The 21,565-nt window shown below is 38.6% G+C and overlaps 1 protein-coding gene across 6 annotated transcripts in view; it reads left to right on the top strand.

Moving 5' to 3' along the window:
- LOC103001745 (signal recognition particle subunit SRP54) overlaps positions 1-21,565 on the top strand; it is a 79,724-nt gene that overhangs the window by 36,838 nt on the left and 21,321 nt on the right. For 3 of the 6 annotated variants that reach the window (XM_007180706.3, XM_007180707.3, XM_057543350.1), the window contains 3 exons: positions 2,467-2,637; positions 5,803-5,898; positions 6,771-7,785. In XM_007180706.3, coding sequence (XP_007180768.1) covers positions 2,467-2,637; positions 5,803-5,898; positions 6,771-6,862 — 359 coding nt within the window. In that variant the 3' untranslated portion in view covers positions 6,863-7,785. The other 3 variants (XM_057543351.1, XM_007180705.2, XM_007180704.3) reach the window with 3 other exon arrangements.

Here is a 21,565-nt window from a genome sequence, read left to right on the forward strand (position 1 = left end):
CTGATATATTATTTATATATTAGGATTTAGTTCTGCCATTTTATCTTTTGTTCTGTTTGTTCACTCTGATTTTTTTTCTTCTGTTTTCTCTTTTCTACTTTCCTATGGATTGTTTGAACATTATTTATTATTCTATTTTAATGTATCTGTATGTTTTTGAGTTTGTTTCTTTGAGTAGCTTTCTTAGTGGTTGCTCTAGGTATTACAATATATATACATATTTAACTTATCTCAGTCCATTTGTGTCAGTATTTCATCACTTCAGGTACAATATAGAAACCTTAACATCACCTTAGACTTAGTGCGTTATACTTCCTAAATATTTCTCATATCTTCTCTCTCCTCTTTGTCTCTATATCCCCTGAATTAGTTCATACACTCATCATTCCTTACCTGGATTGCTACAGTAGCCTCCTGACATTTCTCTTTCTCTTTTTTCACTCCTCTTTTAATCTGCCTTCCTCACTGCCACAAGAATAATCTTTCTAAACATAACAGTTCTGGGATCAAAATCTTTCAGTGGCTCTACGTTGTCCTCGTGATGAATTCCCAACTCCTAAGCCTGGTGTACAAGTTCTGTTATAATTTTGTCCTTACTTACTTTTTTTTTTTTTTTTTTTTTTAAATTTTATTTATTTATTTATTTATTTATTTTTGGCTGTGCTGGGTCTTCAGTTCGTGCGAGGGCTTTCTCCAGTTGCGGCAAGTGGGGGCCACTCTTCATCGCGGTGCGGGGACCGCTCTTCATCGCGGTGCGCGGGCCTCTCACTATCGCGGCCCCTCCCGTTGCGGGGCACAGGCTCCAGACGCGCAGGCTCAGCAGCTGTGGCTCACGGGCCCAGCTGCTCCGCGGCATGTGGGATCCTCCCAGACCAGGGCTCGAACCCGTGTCTCCCGCACCAGCAGGCAGACTCTCAACCACTGCGCCACCAGGGAAGCCCCTTACTTACTTTTATAACCTCTTAAATCTCTTAGCTCTTATCCATGCTTTGTTCCTTCTACACAAAACTGTTTTCATTTATTCGAGGAATCCATGTTCTGCTTCCTAGAATATCCCTTGCTCCTTTCTCTTCTTTACTTATACTTGTCCTTCAGGACTACACAGTTAAAGAGAAACCACCAGCATGGAGCCTTTCCTGATTTCCTTTCTTCTTTGAATTATGTCCCCTTCTGCTTTTTGCTTAACTCTGTCCTATTGCTTGCCAGGATGTGCTGTTATTCGCTGTCTTCTTTCTCTCACTCCATTTGAGCTCTTGGAAGGAATATGATACACATTTCTAAATGTTTTATCATGAAGATGTGGCTTAAAAGCTGCATTTATGAAATGGATTTAGAGGTTTTAACGGACTATAAGTTTATTATGAGATAATTTGATCTTTATTTGTATTACATGAGTAATTAGTCTTCCCCTGGATTTCAGTTCACTTCTGGACAATATGCTTAGAGGGCATAGACAAATTAGAAAATGTAGTTACGAAATCAGCATGGTAAATGGGGTGCTAAACCATGTTATAAGAGGAACAGTCAAAAGAGTTGGATGTTTGTCACCTGGAGAAAATTCACAGGAGTCATCATGGCTCTCAAATAATTTGAAAGCCTTATTCTTTGTGCCTGGCAAGGAGACATCTATGCAAAATAGGAAGGAATGTCAGGCAAACATATTTCATTTTAATATGTGAAAAGATTTTCCATAATTACAGATATTAGAATGGCATAGATTGACTTATTTTGGATACTGGGTCATCTCTCCTGGGGTCGTTAAATCAAAGTTAGGTGATCACTTATTGGGGGATATTGTGGAGAGAATGCAAACATAATAGAAATTTTGTTCCTGAGATTGCATGCAACTAATGCCATAAGAAATGTACCTCGTATTCTAAGAGTTATCAAAACACTGGAAGGAATTAACTCATTCTTTATGTTACAGAAAGCATTAAAAGACTAGTAGTAATTACTTGATTATATAGGAAATATACAATTATTCTGTTGATTATAGATAGAACCTACCTACTTCTACTTGCTTATATGCCTAAATTTATGATTTAAAGGATAATAGTTATTTAGAGCTAAGGTGAGCACTTTTGTTCCTTTTTGAAATATACCTTATACCTCTGGCATATACTCTGAGGAGCAGTTGGATATGAGATATAGAAAGGGTGGACAAAGAAAATTTTTTCAAAGAAAAATTTTCAGAATGTTCTATTTTACTTAAACTGTAGGGTGAGTAGATGCGTATTTGTTTTATTGTTTTTATAGCTTATGGATATTATAAATATTCTTTTGAATATATTCCATGCTTATTTTTTAAAAACCAGATGCAGACACACAGCAGATGATAACAACATTTGTTAAATCTGGTTGGTGGTTTGACCACTGTATTTTCTGTGTGTAAGATATTTGCATGTAACTGCTTTGACAATGAATGTTAATTGTGTGTACGAGAAAGTTATTGACCCTTGCCTACAGAACTTGACAGTACTGATGGTGCCAAGGTTTTCAGTAAGCAACCAGGAAGAATCCAAAGAGTAGCAAGAGGATCAGGTGTGTCAACGAGAGATGTACAAGAACTTTTGACACAATATACCAAATTTGCACAGATGGTAAAAAAGATGGGAGGTATCAAAGGACTTTTCAAAGGTAAGAAAAATAACAAGCTCATCATTAGTTGACACACTGAAAGGAAAGAAAGAGGTTGAGAAACTAAAAATTAAAGCCAGGGAGTACTGCCAGTATTAGAAAATATACTGCTGAATTTCATGTTATATTCAAGTACTTCCGGGATTTATAATGCAATCTGTGATTTATCTGTTTTCAGATTCAAGGTAATAAATGCTAATATTTAAAAAAATCACACTTAATGACTTTATTTTTGTGACATTATAGTATATATTAAAGAAAATTTAGAGAATATAAGGAAATATAAGAAAAAATTTTAAAACACCCATTACGTTTACTCCCCAGAGAATCCCATGGGTCTTATTGCAAATAACATTTGATATAACTAGTGTTTTTTCTTTTCAAACATCATGACTTTTTTCCCATATTGTCAAATATTCTTCAGAATATAACTTTTAACCACTGAGTACTATTCCAGTTACGCATGTATCTTTGTTTAGCACAATGCATCTTTGTTGGATGTTTAGGCTGATTTCATATCAGTATCAGTTCTTGTATCAGTTTCTGTGCAGTCTTCCGTGAGGCCAGGGATTTTGTCTGTTTTGATCAGAAATATAGTAGATGCAGAATAAATTTTGTAATAATTCAGTATTTCCAATTTAATGGTCAAATGTTTTTCAATATGTTTTTTCGATTACTCACGTTTAACATTTCTTCGTACATTTATTGGTTTGAATTTTCTTGGTGAATCCCCTCTTACTTAGGTTACTTGTCCATTTGTTTTATTTTTTTCCTTATTGCTTTGTAATAACTCTTTAAAATTCTTGGACTATATCTGCAAATATTTTTCCCAAAATTTCATTTGCCTTTCATTTTTATTTATATTTTTAATTAAAAATGAAGTTTTAATTTTTTTAAATTAATTAACTAATTTATTTATTTGGCTGCATCAGGTCTTAGTTGCGGTATGCAGGATCTTTGTTGAAGCACACGGGGTCTTTCATTGCAGCACGCAGGCTCTTTGTTGTGGCGCGCGGACTCCAGAGCACGCAGGCTCAGTAGTTGCAGCATGCAGGCTTAGTTGCTCCGCAGCATGTGGGATCTTAGTTCCCCGACCAGGGATCAAACCCACATCCCCTGCCTTGGAAGGCGGATTCTTAACCACTGGACCACCAAGGAAGTCTCTGTAGTTTTCATTTTTAATGCAGCCAGGCCTTTTAGTTTGGTTTCTTTTATACTCATAAAAGCCTTCCCCATGTTGATACCACAATAGTCACCTATATTTTCTTCTACTTGTTGTTGGTTTTTTTTTAGGTTTTACTCTTTATCCCACCTAGAATTTATTTTGCTGTGTATTGTTCTAAGGTAAAAACGTAAGTTTGTTTTTCCAAAGGGTTAAAATCAACTGTCCTAGCCCTCTCTTTAAAGTTTTTTTCTATATCATAAACACTATTAAGGTGAATTTATTATTTAAGAAATACTGATTAGGCAAACTCCAAAGATGAATAATACCACTGAATAGCTTTCTAAAAAAGATGGGTATTTACATAAGTTTTTATCACGTTTTGTCTTTGACAGTTTCCTTATTTTCCTTGCCTGCTATATCCTATTTTCTTTTTTGTGACAAGGGAGAAAAGTTAGACAAACAAATTTAAAATTGGTTATAATTCCTAACGTCACATACTATTTCAGATAGTGATTTATAAACACATTAAGTCAGTTTAACATCTTTCCCAAATGACCCTGACTGTTCTTGATAGAACTACTGCAGATCTGTTGGTCAGATCTTGTCTAAGCATTAACTGCTCAATAAAGACACAACCAAGGTGAAGTGGGCAGTGGATATGGTACACGTCCTTGTCACACCAAAGTCTTAATAATTTTTTGAAGTTTTAAGTCCTCAGAGACAAAAACTCTTATTACCACAAATCACCAGTGGTCGTAGAATTCACATCTTACACAAATTTATTAATTATGAAACATTTTTTACAGGTTTTATCATCTTTTATAAAAACACATCTTCTTTCATTCATAGTTCTTAATTCATTTAATTTATTCATATTAGCCAGCTTTGATCAGAGAATCAGGGTCATCTTTGATTTGCATTTTCACAAATGTTCTTGAGAAGTACCAGAGTTAATGTTCCTTTGAAATAAATAGTTTTGCTGAAGCAGCTCTACTTATTCATTGCTATTGCATCAATGATGTCTTTGTCTTTCTGTCTCTTAAGAGCACAGCAATTATTCTCTAAAGGATGCTCTTATCGCTTCTGCCCCAGTGTGCATCTCTTTCATTGGCTGCCTTTTTACTGTGGAGTTTCGACTGAGTGTGTAGAAATTCATTAATAAATGGAGTTACATTATTCTTTCTATTCTCTGGAGCTTTTTGTTATTTATAATAGCTTCTTAGATATACACATCTTCAGGTTCTCTCATACTCATTCTTTCATATCCATTTATCAGTAATCCACTCTCTTTCCCAATTAACCCTTATCTATAAAGTTTTTTGTTCAGCATTCTACCATGTCACTATTAAACAATTGTTATAGCTTACTATTAATAACCACTGGATATGGTTTTGCTTATAGTGGCTCATTCACAGATATAAGTAAAAATGTTAACAAAAATTGTAGCCCTTAAGAAAGTTCCTTAGGGCTTCCCTGGTGGTGCAGTGGTTAAGAATCCGCTTGCCAAAGCAGGGGACACAGGTTCGAGCCCTGGTCCGGGAAGATCCCACATGCCACGGAGCACCTAAGCCCGTGCACCACAACCACTGAGCCTGCACTCTAGAGTCCGCAAGCCACAATTACTGTGCCCATGCACCTAGAGCCCGTGCTCTGCAACAAGAGAAGCCACCGCAATGAGAAGCCCATGCACCGCAACGAAGAGTAGCTCCCACTCGCTGCAACTACAGAAAGCCCGAGCACAGCAACGAAGACCCAACACAGCCAAAAATAAATAAATAAAATAATTAAAAAAAAAGAAAGTCCCTTAATATTGAATTTCACTTGTTCTTTCTCAAAAATATGTATGTAATTGGGATAAAGAGTAGAAGGGAATATGTACAAATAGAAATAATTGTATTAGAGTGATAAGATTATAGGTTTTTTTCTTTATATTTACTCAATTTCTATGATACCCTGATTATATTACAGTCTGTATTGACTCAAAACCTTTTTTTTTTCAGGTGGTGACATGTCTAAGAATGTGAGCCAGTCACAGATGGCAAAATTGAATCAACAAATGGCCAAAATGATGGATCCTAGAGTTCTTCATCACATGGGTAAATACAAAGTTGTTGCCAGTTGCTAATACTTGGTTTAGTTTATAAGGGTTGAGTTTTAATAAGTCTTTTGTTGTGATATGAAAATCTGTTCAAACAATGTATGATGTAAGTAAAAGGGCCATCTAACTTCTAAGTTGAATGGTTGTAACAGTGCTGTATAAGCTGAAGTTTTATTCACTCCTCTACTGCTGTTTGTGATTTTTGAGCAAGCTACTTAATCATCTTTTGTTAATGCTTGTTCTGGTGACCTTTTGCCTTAGTTTAGAATCTGGATAGTTTCATTGATGAGACTTTGGAACTATATAACGATTTTGAAAACCCAGTTCCACTTTTACCATGTAACTTATAAAAAGTTCCTTAAACTTTCTGAACCTCACTTTCCCCTTCTGTAAAATCACCGGCAATAGCTCGTCAGGAAATTATGATGATTAAATGAGCTAATAGATAGGAAAGCATTTAGTACAGTTCTGGGCATAGAGTAGATGTTCAATAATGGTGAATTGTTTTCTTACTTTAAGTCCTATGAAATAACTACCCCCGATCCCTGCCCCAAATTATTACTATTTACAAGACTCAGACTTCCCAGGAAAAAAATTTTTGTTTAGATTTACTGACTCCCTACTGTGTGACAGGTACTGTTCTAAGATCTCTTCATGTAGTATGTATTTCTCATAATGTGATGAGGTAAGTTATTCATTCTCTTTTATAGATGAGTATACTGGTTATAATACAAATTTGTATGTACTTTAAGGCTGATGCTGTCAGAACCCAGTATATTTTTTAGAAGTTCAGGTACTTACTAGGCAAAAGTAACAAATGTTTCAAGTTGTGTTTAATAATTATCTGATTTTATTCTACTCTCACTCTAGGTGGTATGGCAGGACTTCAGTCAATGATGAGGCAGTTTCAACAGGGTGCTGCTGGCAATATGAAAGGCATGATGGGATTCAATAACATGTAAAGGAGATGCCTTAATATAAACTGACTCAGTTGATTACATTGTTTGCTGAGACCTCAAGAGTTTCCCTCCTTTTTGCAAATGGGAAAAAAAAGTATTTTTCTTGTCTGTCTTGCGCCTTTTCTTTTTCTCCTCATCTTTTTTCCCCCTCCTTTTCTTTTTCCTTCCTTCCTTTTTCCCTCCCTCCCTTTCATATAAGGGAGGAATATATGGTTTTTGTGGAAATCATTATATTTTTGCTTTAGATTTTCTTCTGTTAGTTTTCAGCCATCATAACACTTCTTAAGTTAAGGAAATAATGATGTAAAATTTTAGTATTGATACTTAAAAGTTTTTAATTGTCTCAAAGGCCAAGCATTGCATTTGTAAACAGTCCTGGTCAGTAGTTACATGATGTCTCAATAAAAGTGCTGTAAAGTAAACTTCAAAGTCGTTATAATAAAGTTAAGGGGTTGTTAACTTTCTTTATGGCTTAAAATTATCAGTGTATCATGTTAAAAGGCAGACAGAGGAGCTAATATGTAAAACTATTCTCATAAGTATACCTTTATTGGGACATATGATAGAGTAACCTAACCATTAGTATTAGGAATTTTTGTTTAACTTGGAATAATCAAGATAATTTTGCCGTAGAAAATCTTAGGTCTGCCATTTAAATTGAAATTGTGAATTTGGTTACAGTTCACAATTTAATGTTTTGTATATAACTTGCATTTTTTTTACCTCATATTTTTGAAGCCTTAATGGCAATATTTGATTTTCTTGAGAAGCCAATTTTGTTATGTTTCTTACATACCAAAAATCTGCTTGAAGAAATTGATATACTTTGATGATAATAGCTAATGTATAGACCTCCTAATGGGAATATAACTGCAAATATTAGGCTGTCACTATTATATATTAAAAATAACGAGACCATGACAAGATTGACTTGGTTGTTGGTTACTTTGGATTGCTGCACAGTTCAATTAGGACAATGGCTTTTCAGTAAGTTATGGAATTAATTTAAAATACTAGAATAATTATTGTACCTACTCATTATTGACATCATGAAGATAATAGATATGGTATAACAGTTTATTTTGAACTAGGGTGAACTGATTTTGAACTAGGACTAACTGATCTTCAGCAAAGAATTGATTTGTAGAAGTAGAAGAGAGTGAAAGAAATAGCTAGTTTTTATAGTATTAATTTTTTATAACTCAAGTGTTTTAAAAGGGTCTTAAAATCCAAAGTATCTTCAGAAAATAATTACATAGAGAATGCAACCGATTTTCTTGTTTATTTGGGCAAAGATTTTATATACCACCAAATCATTTTCACCAGCCAAAAACTTTAATATCCCTATAGAATATTTGTATACTCTGTAAAAATTACGTATCTTGCATTCTGCAGAAATGTCATCACAAGGTCCAGCTACAGAAATTTGACAATGGAGAAAATATTGTTCTCCAAATTAGTTTCTTATTAAACTGATGCATACCACCTTTTCTGGGCATGCATTTTTGTGATTTCTATCCTCAGGGTACCACTTTTTCATTTTTACCAAAAAAGGAAATGAGGCACTTGGCCAAACTTTATGGCTTTGGGCATTGTTGTTAGTATTTTTGGGTGTGATGCAAATTATATTTTTCAGAAGCAAAAATAACAGTGGCAAAGGACAACTAAAGGTCCAGAACATGTAGGTCAGCTTCTGTTTCTCTTGCCTCTTCTATAAAATGAGGAAATTGGGGATGTTCTCTGAAATTCTGATTCCATTAATTCCTCAACCTGGCATCTTTTTAGTTACAAAAGCTATCTTTCAGTTCTCACAGTTTTTATCAAAGTACTCATTTTTTGAAAGCATAAGTACTATATACCAGAATTAAATTCTTTAATAATTTGAACAAATGTCTTTTTATTTTTCACTGTTGTTAAAATTGGTTCCTTAGCTTTTTGATATATGTTCTATTTCCAACTTAGACCACTAGCTAGATCTAATATCATACAACATTGGATTCTTCTTGGATTTTATTATAATGTTACTTAAATATGTACGAACATAAAATTAGGTATAATTTCTTGCATTTACAATGCTTATGTAATTTTAAAACAAAACCAAACAGAGCTTAATTATCAGAAAACTACAATACCTAGAAAAGGCAAATTAACAATTTAATCTGATGGATGTCAGTGTTCTGAAAGTATCATATTTGCTAGCATGTAAAATATAAGGTGTATACACAATGCATTGCAACTTTATGGAGGAATTTTTTGGAAAAAATTAATTACTTTTCATCATGTAGTAAAAGCAATTTTAAAGTGTGTTACATAAACCATTATATTGTTCAGATAAATACAGTGTGTCATAATGTGAGAAGTCCTAAGTTCTGATATGCAGTAATATTGTACTAACCTTGAATAGACATATAACGCACATAGCTAAAAAGAAATGTATTGTTATCAAAAATACTGATATAGAGAAGGCAATAAGACCAGGAAATTACTAGAACTAAAGTTTCCTCATGCATATTAATGTTGGAAATATTACTATAATATTAATACCTTATGTCAGTGAATGTAGAGGTTCTGAAAAGTAAACCATAATATAAAATAAAATTGAATAAATTTCTTTTACAGGTAGCTCTAGTACATATAAACAAAAATTTGAGTAAAAAATGGAACAAAGTGTTTAAAATAAATGTGAAGGAATTTCAGCTTGTTGATTGTGTATGCAGTAAAAGCAAGTATTTTGCTATAATAAAAAATAATAGCAACCACAGAATTTGAATGAGCCAGGGAGAACCATGGCTAAATAACAACTAAATGTAAATAAGTTTTGGTCTTCCTTAAAACCTGGCAATAATTATTAATAAAGCCAAGTAAGGTGCATATTCAAAACTAGAAAGCCATCATCACAGCCCAAATCTGTTTCTGTTCATTGCTGGCATTCACTGGATTAGAAACGTAGTCATCTTTAAAATTCTGCTCTAAACTCCAGTTACCATGCTCTGAACATTAAGCTATTGCATTACAGTTAAACCTAATGCCTTTTTTGCTTCTGAGCCATGAGTTACAGGAATGATGAATTTATATCTCAAATTTTGAGGTATTAATTTAAATTTTACTTCTAGATCACCTGTATAGTCTATGGCTTGTTGTTGATGTGATGTGAAATTTTGCTATGAGTCTTTTCCCAACACTTTGCAATTAGGGGTAGATAACAATTTATTTGTGCTCATTGTTGAGTAATTACTAACGCAAGCCTCTAGTCCGTATCCTTCTCTACTGACCTCTTGTCTGTAATATGGGCATATTGAGTACAAGGTAATTTTTGGATGCTTTTAAAGGAAGCTGGTAAATTATGGCACATTTCCTTTGGTAGTATTAACGTGATGCATAAAAGCTGTTGAGGTTGGCATGCCTATGCTACTGTTTGCAACTCTCATTACTTTTCTTTCTCTTCATCCAAAATGATTATTTGAAGTGCATTTAGATCTTTTAGCTTCATTTGGCATAAAAGTTTCTCTCATTAGCCTAAAACAATGCATTTCTTGTACCAGTTGGATCATAAATGGAAAAACAATCAAGAAATTGCACAGCAGTACCTGTTTGTAGGAGGGATAATTTAGATGAGTCTGACACTAATAAAATCCCCTATGTGGGGCCTGAGACTCCTCTGACATAAAGACTTTCTTCTCATGGAAAGCAGAAGTGAGTAATATCCTGTGATTGTGGTCTATTTTTCTTAAACAACACACGCAAAAGTTTTATGACCTTCCAGGGAAAAGTCCTGTGTAATGTCTGCATATTTGCATAATTTATGTATCTTGCTTGTTTGCTTTTTTTTATTTTAAAATAGAATGAGGGAAATTAAAGAGGTAACCCAAAAGAGGTAAGGGTTGTTACTGGTTATATTCATGGACCAGAAATTCCCAAAGTTTCTGACTTTGGGAATCAGTTAAGTGGTTCAGAATTTTATTTCTGGCAGAAGTGGTACAAGAAATACCCACCTGTTTCTTGACATTCCATTTGATAGGAAATATAGGGAGTGTGAAGCCCTTCAGTTGATGTGTGTCCTTTGATTTTTTACAGTTTCCTTCTTACAGGTTACCAAGAATTTGGATTGGAGGGTAAATTTGCTCTATATACACAATTAGGTTATCAAGTGCATCTCATCTGTTACTAGGGAAAGGTATGGTTTCCTTAGTCCAGAAAAGGTACAGTTCTCAGGATTGTTTTTTCCTTTTGGCAACTCAGCCAATATCAACAATTTTATTTTAGAGAGTTCAGCAAAAGTTCAGCGTGGGCAGTGAACCTGGAGCTCTTCAGGGCACGTCTCAGTGATTTATGCCATTGTTCCTTTCACATTTCCCCCTTTTGCTCATAATTTTTCCTGGAGAAAATATCACCAGGGCAACTTTTAGTCCCACATAGCTGGAGTGGCTTGGTTGCCTGTTCTGGATTCATCATGTTCCTCAGAGTGGGGGTTGGGTGTAAGAGTCAATAAATGGATCAGGAAAATCATTGGCGGCATCATGATATTGTGCTGCCTCAAGCATAGTGGTCTGTGTGAGCCTTAACCAAGCAGAAGAATGGTTAAGTATAGAAGTAATCAATTTAAGCAAGGATTTTATCAACATAAAGAAGCTAACAGCTATTAAGAGCAATAACCCAGTTTGCAGAACAGTTCTGAACCAAGATCCAATGTTTGAGGGTAAACAGCTGAACAAACATTAGGGGAGTGTTAAGGGTATCAGAATGAAGCCAAGCGGGTTTCTTTTGTAGGACCTCAGTTTGAGTTTCTACTATACCAGAAGTATTTATCCAAGTACCGCAGGTGGCATTTAAGATGGCACAGATACCTCCATGTTCTGCCAGAAGGTAGTCTAAGACAAGTCAGTTATCTAATACAACATGAGTAAGTGAGTTTAGGGAGTTAACTTGGTCACTTAATGCTGTGACTATGGCATTAGCTATGTCTGCTATGGTGGCAGAGAGATTTCGAACCAATTTGTCAAGGGTTCCAATCCTCCACTTGGGGAATGTAATTCTTAGATATTTCTGAAATCCCTTAGAAGAGATTTCTCAGCAGAGGAAGGAAGTAGAGCATGTGTGCTATTTGGTAATTTCTGGAGAATTCAACACAGTCAAAGGGGCCATTAAAAATCCTAGGGGACATTGAGAACCTGGGGCTAGGGGGGTTGAGGCAGGTCATCTTCCAACCACAAAGATAGAGCAGACAGAGCACAAAGAAAGGAGTTGTCAAGGTGAAATTAAACCATGGGTCAGTTATATTTGAGCAGCCTAGAAGCCTTCCTTGTTGGAATATGTGGGGGGTCATCATGAGGACATATTCTGTTGCACAGCAAGGTAAAGATGAGAGCCAATGTTTCTGGGTAACCGTAGGGTACTGTTGGAACAAATTGTTCCTAAGAACTATTGGGGGTTTTGTCTGATTCTATTGACCAAACAGGAAAAAGGAGCTGTGAATTCAAGTAGGCAAACATGGTATGCTGGGAGAATAGATGAATTCTGAACAGGACATGGTGGAGGGATATTAGTAAGACTGGAGATAGCTAAGGCAAAGAGATCCCAGTGTTTGGTAAATGATTTGGGGTGCCAATGGCATAGCCACAATCTTAGATTTCCTCCAGTGGCTAGACTTTGGGAAATGCAAACTAGGGCATTACTCCTCCAGGCATAAGGGTTCTGGATGGATTTTAAGAAAGAATAATAACAGAAGTCTAATGAAAGAACTATCCAAGTAAAATCAGCCATTTTAATGTAAAGAGGAGAAAGGGTGGCTCATGGCCTTGATTAAAGAAAGAATCCTAAGCTGAATAGATTAGTTGAATGGCCAAGAATTGGAGCCAGAGGCTTCTTCCCAGGAGAGTTCTGGCAAGATATATGGTTTTCATAGAATCACCGCCAAAGGAGGATGCCCACTGTATGTAGTAGGGCTAAGAACATTAATAAACCTGAAACCAAAAGGAGGAGTCTCAGAAGTTCAATTCTCCAGTCCTTCATAGTCAAACTGAAGGGACCAAAGGACCTGGGTCATTTCCTTTAAACTTTCATTCCAAGCACACACCCGTGCATGAAAATTTTCACTCCTTGAGAATGTGTCTATAAGGAGTATAAGAAGGAGAGTGGCAAGTTGATATATCATCAATTATTACATATCGAAGGAGACATAGCAACTCTGTGATAATGGCAATTAGAACAAAGGTAAGAAGAGAGATTTCATTAATGGTGATCATGGAGTCTTGGGAGAGTTGTCTATATCAGGTGTCATTTGCTTCACTTTTGGGTCAGTTTCAGCTTTAGGTCTCCCAACTGTTTCAGAGGCTCATTCAGGTGGGGAAGCCTTTTTAAAATGAGAAACCTGAATCTAAGAATCAATGCCTTCATTGGCACAGAGGTTGGTTAAGAGTACCTGATAGGGTCCCTTCCACCTGGGCTGCAAGGAATCCTTTAAAAGATGTCTTTTCCTATAAACATAGTCCCCTGGTTGTAAATTGTGATGTTCTAGGTCTTCATATCCCAGGAGCGCTTTACTGTGTAAAGGTTTTTCAACCAGGTGCTCATTTTTCTTTAGTCTTAATGAGACTTTGGCAATAATGTAAAAGATCTCCCTTGACTAGAAGGGGCTCGTATAGCCCTGAGTCAAGAATCCTAAGTGTTTCAGTAATTATTTCAAATGGTGACAACTTGTGTTTTCCAAAGGGTGTAGATCTTAAGTTTAATAAAACTATGGGTAGTAATTTAGACCAAGGAAGACTGATAGCCTCAGAGAGTTCTGCCAATTGTGTTTTGATTATGCTATTGGTTCTTTACACTAGACCAGAGGACTGAGGATCATGGGCGCAGTAGAAATGTAGTATAGGCCAGATTTCACAAACAGCATTTAGAATTTGTCCAGTGAAATGGCTACTTTTATCACTACGTAATTCCAAGGGAATTCCCCAAGTAGGACTAATCCTTTCCAACAGTATTTTGGCCACTGCAAGGGTGGTTGCTCATCTGCAAGGAAAGGCTTCCACTCAATGGGAATACATACAAACCATCACAAGAACATATTTGTATCTTTGAGAGAGAGACAGCTAGATGAAATCCAGTTGCCAGATAGCAAAGGAACCAAGAGATAAAGGAAAGTGGCCTTGAGAATATGAATAGGTTTTCCTGGGTCATATTTTGGACGATCTGATACCTTTGACATATTTCAGTCGCTACTATGGGAGGTTTCCAAAAGTATTGTTTTCCCCAGGCTATTGTTTTATCAGTTCTTTAATCAGTCATTTCATGTATTAATTTTAAGATGGTTTGTTGAGTGACACCAGAAAGAGCAGGGTAACTGTTTGGCCCATACCAAAGCCCAGGATGCTGGTCAAATATGCATCCTTCAGAAACCCACCTCTGCTGTTCCTTAGCTGTAGCATTCACTTGCCCATCTCTGATAATATCTTTTTTTTTTTTAATTGGAGTATAGTTGCCTTACAATGTTGTGTTTCTGCTGTACAACGAAGTGACTCAGCTATATGTATACAAATATCCCCTCCCTTGTAGACCTCCCTCCCACTCCACCCCATCCCACCAATCTAGGTCATCACAGAGCACCAAGCTGAGCTCCCTGTGCTGTACAGCATGTTCCCACTAGCTAATGATTTTACACATGGTAATGTGTATATGTCAATCCTAATCTCCCAATTCATCCCACCCCCCTTACGCCCACCCCAGGCCCACACATTCGTTTTCTGTGTCTGCATCTCTATTCCTGCCCTCCAAATAGGTTCATCTGTACCATTTTTCTAGATTGCACATATATGTGTTAATGCACGATATTTGTTTTTTTCTTTCTGACTTATTTCACTCTGTATGACAGACTCTAGGTCCATCCACATCTCTATAAATGACCCAATTTCGTTCCTTTTTATGCCTAAGTAATATTCCATTGTATATGTGTACCATATCTTCTTTATCCATTCTTCTGTTGATGGACATTTAGATTGCTTCCATGTCCTGGCTGTTGTAAATAGTGCTGCAATGTACATTGGGGTACATGTGTCTTTTTGAATTATGGTTTTCTCAGGGTATACACCCAGTAGTGAGATTGCTGGGTCATATGGTAGTTCTATTTTTAGTTTTTTAAGGAATCTCCATACTGTTCCCCATAGTGGCTATATCAGTTTACATTCCCACCAACAGTGCAAGAGGGTTCCCTTTTCTCCACACCCTCTCTGGCACTTATTGTTTGTAGATTTTTTAATGATGACCATTCTGACAGGTGTGAGATGATAACTCATTGTAGTTTTGATTTGCATTTCTCTACTAGTTAATGATGTAGAGCATCTTTTCATGTGCCTCTTGGCCATCTGTATGTCTATTTAGGTTTTCAGCCCATTTTTGGAAAAATGTCTATTTAGGTCTTCTGCCCATTTTTTGATTGGGTTGTTTGTTTTTTTTAATTTTGAGCTGAATGAGCTGTTTGTATATTTTGGAGATTAATCCTTTGTCAGTTGCTTTGTTTGCAAATATTTTCTCCCATTCTGAGGGTTGTCTTTTCATCTTGTTTATGGTTTCCTTTGCTGTGCAAAAGTTTTTAAGTTTAATTAGGTCCCATTTGTTTATCTTTGTTTTTATTTTCATTACTCTTAAGGAGTGGGTCAAAAAAGATCTTGCTGTGATTTATGTCAAAGAGTGTTTTTCCTTCTTTTTCCTCTAAGAGTTTTATAGTGTCTGGTCTTACATTTAGGCCTTTAATCCATTTTGAGTTGATAATATCTTTTAAATGTTGGGTGTCCTTCCAAGAAGTATATAGTTAACTTGGTGTGAATAGAGTGACCAATGGGAGGAGGTTTCTTTATGAAGCCTGAATCTTGTAATGCTGTGGCCTTAGCAACTCTGTCGGCCAGTCAGTTTCCCTTTCCTTCCTCAGTGTTGTCTTTGGAATGCCCTGCAACTTATTGCCAATTGTTGTGCAGCAAGATTGCATCCAGCAAAGCCTTAACAAAGGGGCCGTTTTCAATTTCATTTCCCCCTGAGCTCAAGAAACCTCTCTGTTTCCAAAGCATTCCAAAATCCAGAGCTACTCCAAAGACATACCTGCTATTAGTGTAAATGTTAGCACATTTGCCAGAGGGCAAAGTGCAGGTGCAAATAGTGTGTATGGTTCAGCTTGTTGGGTTGAAGAAACTGAGGGGCAGAGCACTGGATTCTATTATAGTGAAGGGAGTAGTGATAGCATATCCAGATTTCAGTTGTCCAGCAGTATTTCATAGATAAACCAAGAAATGTCAAAGTTGTCTAAAGGTGTTTCTTGCAATCTGGATGCGGACTAGTCAAAAGATCAGTTGTGGTTATGTAATCATGTGAGATTTTATCTGTTGCTGATGGTAAGAGGGTAGCAGGATTTAGGGAGTTACAATGTGACAAAGTGACATTTGGAGAGGAAAGCAAGATTTCATAGGACGTCAGTCAGCAGATAAGTGTGTGTGATGTGACTTCAGGAGTGCCTCAGTAGAGTGAGGGACAAACACCTGTAAGGGAGACCCCATAACTGTCTCTTCTGTAGCCTGCAGAAGGGCAGCAGTGGCTGCTATTGCTTGGAGGCAAGGTGGAAGATCTCGATCTATAGGGTCCAACTGGCTCTAAAACCCAGTAGGTCTCTGTTTGCCCCCATGGGCTGAATGAGCACTCCAAGGGTGTTTCCTGCTAACTTCATGAATGAATAGAAAGTGAAGAGAATAATTAGGGTGTCCTAAAGCAGGGGCTGTGGCCAACCGAGTGTCTAAAGTTTGAAAAGCTGATTCAGCCCCATTATTCCAAACAAGAGGATCAGGCCTCTGTCATTTAGAAGGGAAAAAGGAGTTGTGCATACAGGAAGAAATTAGGAACCCAACTCTGCAATACCCTGTTAGCCCAAAAAAAAGCATCTCACTGGCACTTGGTGGCATGAAGCAGGAAACTGAGATATGCCCTGGACACATGTAGGATCCAGTGTTAGCCCTTGAGGGGTTAGCAAATGACCCAAGTATCTTACCTGGGTTTGAACAGATTGGAGCTTTTTCCTTGAGACCTTATGCCTTTGTCTGCTGGCTGAGTGAGGAGGTATAGGCTGTCCTTGAGGCTTGCTTCCTCAGTAGGGGAACATAACAAAAGGTTATCAACATATTGAAGTAAAGTAGAGCCCTGGGCAAAATTCTCATTGGCCAAGTCTTGTCTCAATATCTGTGAAGAGTAAGTAGGGTTTTCTGTGTAGCCCTGAGGCATAGTGGTCCAAGTATATTGATGTCCTTCCCAAGTAAAGACAAACAGGTATTGGCTATCTGGATGGACAGGAATGTTGAAGAAAGCACTACGTAAATCTATGACTGTAAAGAACTGTGTGCTCAGAGGGATTAACTTGAGGGTGGTGTGAGGGTTGGGGACTATGGGGTAATGTGATATGACTCTATTGTTTACAGATTAGAGATTTTGAACAAAATACCAACCTTGGCCATGAAATTTGCCCATGGGAAGGATTGGTGCGCTACAGGGACTGGTGCATGGGATTACGGGGCCCTTCTGGAAGTGTGCCTTGACAGTGGGACAAATTCATTCTAGGGCCTCAGGCCTGAGACCTGTTGAGGTGAGGCAAAGGTTTATTAGGATCTACCTGGATCTTAATTGATAGCACCTAATAAATGTGTTCTATGTCATTTGAAGAGGTAGACCATAAGGTAGAAGGAACAGAATCTAACAAATCCTTGTGATTGGGAATTGACAAGACAGAAGCAAGGAGGGGAATCTCAATATCAGGACTAGAGCTGGAAGTAGACCTTGAGGAGTCAATTGCAAGTGTATTTCTCCTTTTTGGGAAAAAGAAATATTAGCTTGTAATTTTTCCAGGAGATCTTGGCCCAGAAGGTGTACTGGGACAGAAGGAACAAGAAGGAACTGATGAGTTCCCTGCAAAGAACCTATCTCAAAAGGCAAGGTGGGGGGACTTCCCTGGTGGCACAGTGGTTAAGAATCCGCCTGCCAATGCAGAGGCCACGGGTTCGAGCCCTGGTCCAGGAAGATCCCACATGCCGCAGAGCAGCTAAGCCTGTGCACCACAACTACTGAACCTGCGCTCTAGAGCCCACGAGCCACAGCTACTGAAGCCCGTGCTCCGCAACAAGAGGAGCCACCGCAGTGTAGCCCCCATGTGCCACAACTAGAGAAAAACTGCACAGACCCAAGGCAGCCAAAAAAAAAAGGGCAAGGGGGCCAACTTGCTTACCTTCATAACCGTGTTGGGAACTCACACCATTTGGACCATTTCAGTACTCTGAGGAAGAGCGCCTTGAGGCTGGTGGGGTTCAAGACAGACAAAGTTGTTCCTGTGTCCACAAGAGTGGTAATAGCCTCAGATCCTATTAAAAAAAAAAAAGGTCCAATTCTCCCAACGGTGTTAGTGGAAGTACCGGGAAGATCCCAACACTTTCCTCGGAGCACCATGTGTCTACAAAAGGGAGGTGCTTCTCAAATTTCTCAGAAAGTTCATGAAAAGGGTCAGAGTGAGTGGCTTTGGGCTGCGAATAGGGCCTTCTTTTTAACTTTGGGCAATTCTTCCAGTGGCCAGGCCACTTATGATAGTGGCAGGGACCTGGGCTTAGAAGGAACCCTGAAGAGAATTTTGGTCTTTCCGTTGAGGTAGCTGCTGAGTGGCAGTGGTCGGATGCTGCAGCTGCAAATTCACGATTTTAGTGGCCTTGCATTTCTCTGTGTGTTTGTTTTAGACAGCTTATTAGCCAAATTGACCAAATCAGGAGTGGCCATTGCTTTAAATCAACCTAAAGTGCATTTTTATTTTTAACACCTTTCTTTTTAACATTTTTCCTTACGCATGATTGATTATGAAACTATATCCCCCTATTTGAGGAGTGGGTTAACCTTAAAAATATTCTCTACTAAAATATATATGTAGCTATGTTAAAACCACATGGAAGTCTTGTTTTTTATTTGATGGACTCTCCTCATTATTGAATTTTATTCAGCTTTGTTGTCCCAGCCATTCACGGAAATAGGCAGATCTAAATTTACCTTTTTAGCTCTATATGCATCATTAGATAACTAAATTTAGGTAACAGTTATGTTTTCAAGTAAATTATAGTAATACCTGAATTTATTTTTTGTCATAGTAATACAGTACAACTTATACTACAAAGTGAAAGAGAGAAAGATTTGGCATGTTGCTTTGTGGTCCATTTTAGTTGATCTATGACAGTCTGGAAACAATGACAAAAATGTCAATGCCCAAAATAAAACCATTAGAATTTCTATGCTTTTCTGTTGCTATGAGTTGTTTGTTTGCAAAAGACTGCTCTTCACTTGCATATTTGTGTTAAAAAATAACTCTTCTTACGAAATACTTCTGGTTCATGCTGGAATGTGACTTGCATTTTGAATTTTCAGTAAACTAAGAAATGTATTTGTAAACCATGAAAATAAGTTCTGCCTCCGCAGTGAAAATTGTAATTTGATATATAATTGCCATTTTGCAAAATAAAATCATGCATTTATAAACATTCCACTAATTTTTAACGATAAAAGCTGTTGACTACCCTTCTTGCCAGTAAAAGGAAAGGGATTTTTGAATACATGTAATGTAGAACTGTCTTGTTTATGAAAGCCAATTCATGAAGGCTTTAACAATTGGTTCTTTATTTCTCTTTTCAACTTATGCAGTTTTTGCTGCTTTGGATTGTCTCAACCCCATGCTAATGTCACTAGACAGCACTTGTGAACCTTGGCAACAAGCTAGTTTGATTTTTATTACCAGAATATACATTATGAATTTCCATCCAATTAAAAAAAATATAGATGACTTTCAAATAATCAACTTTTGTTTTTAAGGTTTTCAGTTTGGTTTTTAGGTTATCACAGTCATATGCAGGATAGAAAGTGTACAAAAATACTAAGCAGAGAGTAAGGAAAAAGAACTTTTGCACAGGAGAGAAAGGAAGAATTAAGGTTGTATGGGTGTTGGGCTTGCTGTTGCCACGCTGAATAGAAGATATGCCGGGCCATAACTCTGGGGAGCATTTATGAATTTGCCTGGCATGAAAATGGAATCTAGGGTATCGAATGAAGCCCCTCCTCCACGGCCAAAAGAATGTATTTTATTTTTGACCTCTACAACTAGTGAAAATTGCCTGAAAACGCTCATACTAAAACTACAGTTAAAGACCATTTACATGGAAATGTTCCAACTAGAGTAATGCAATAACCATTGTAATCATGACTTTTTAATTTGGTTGAACACTGGGAAAAATCTGAAAAGTCTGAAATGTTCCCTCTTACACACACACACACACACACACCCACCCTAAACAGATAATAAATTATTCCTCACATTTGTTAAAAATGGAAGCTTGCTAGCCCTCTGCTCTCCTTCAGGTCTCACTTAACTTTTTCTACAGTTACATATACTTAAGTACTTCAGACAGGTGTAAAAGCAAAATTCGCCTTTGAGGTCTTATTTCAAGGGTATTTTGACTAGACTGTCATCCACATGAGAAATGGAATAAGTAGCATGAGCCGTTCATTAAAAAATATATTTTCAGCAACCACATCTCGTCACAAGCCTTTGAAGCACACTACGCAGCCGTTCTCATTTCACAGTGCAGAAACCAAAGCCTGGGAGGTGACTGCCCAGGATGCAGCCGGTGAGCGGCTGAGCCAAGATCCAGAAGCCAGGTTCGCGGTACAGGTACGAGGCATGACGTCACTGGTGGTGCCAGTCTGCGAGCTCGGGACGCGGGCCGGGCCGTAAACTGTACTGCAGAAAGCCCCGCCCCGTCCCGTCCCGCCCTGCAGGAGCCGGGAGTTGTGCAGTCCAGGCGGTGCTCAGCCGAGCCCCGGGAGCTGAGCCGGGTGGGCGGGGACGCCAGAGGCCCCGCCCCCGCCCCTCGGGCCTGCCCCACCCCCCAGGTCCGCCCCGCCCCGCCTCGCCCCGCCTCGCCTCGCCTCGCCTCGCCTCGCCTCGCCTCTCCCCGTCCCGTCCCTCCAGCCGTGGCTTGGCGGGGCTCGGCGCTAGGTGGGCGCTGCCGGTGAGTCCCACTTCCTGACAGCGGGTTCGGTCCGCGCCTGGGCGGGGACGCGGAGAATGGAAGCGGGCTTATCGGCCATTACTTTGTATCTCGCCAGCGCCAGCAGTCCTGTGGTGGCGACAACGATGGACCGGAAGCCAGTGAGCCTTGCGGAGGGAGGAGAAGCAGGGGCTGCCTCGGGAGCTGCGGCCGCCGCTCCGTTCAGGGAATCGGCACAGCAGGTAGGTGCGGCCGCCGAGGCTGAGGCCGGGAGATGCCCGGCCTTCCTTCGAGCAGGCCGCCCGCCGGAGGTGCGTCCCGGGGCTCCTCTTCGCTGTGTCCCCGGCTCCGAGCGTCGGCTTGAGGGAAGGGGCGGACGAACCGCAGTCGGAGCGCCGCTGGGCATCGCCTCCTCTGACAGCGCCGCAGACTCCGGGGCGGCCTCGGATTTCGAGGGGTGAGGTTGCAGCTTCGGGTCTGCGAGCGCGAGAAGGAAGGCGTGTCCCCGGAAGGCTGTTCTTGGAGTAGCTGGAAGCCAGGTGACGCCGGCTGCGATCACTTCTCAGTCTCTCCTTGTGGGAGTGCCTGACTTGGCATCTGCCCTTTGGTTAGCAAATAGCAACTGGGTGCTATGCGTTTACAGGCTTTTTACCCCCACTTAATCCTTATA

This window comes from Balaenoptera acutorostrata, chromosome 3 (genome assembly GCF_949987535.1).
Source record: "Balaenoptera acutorostrata chromosome 3, mBalAcu1.1, whole genome shotgun sequence".
Taxonomy (NCBI): domain Eukaryota; kingdom Metazoa; phylum Chordata; class Mammalia; order Artiodactyla; family Balaenopteridae; genus Balaenoptera; species Balaenoptera acutorostrata.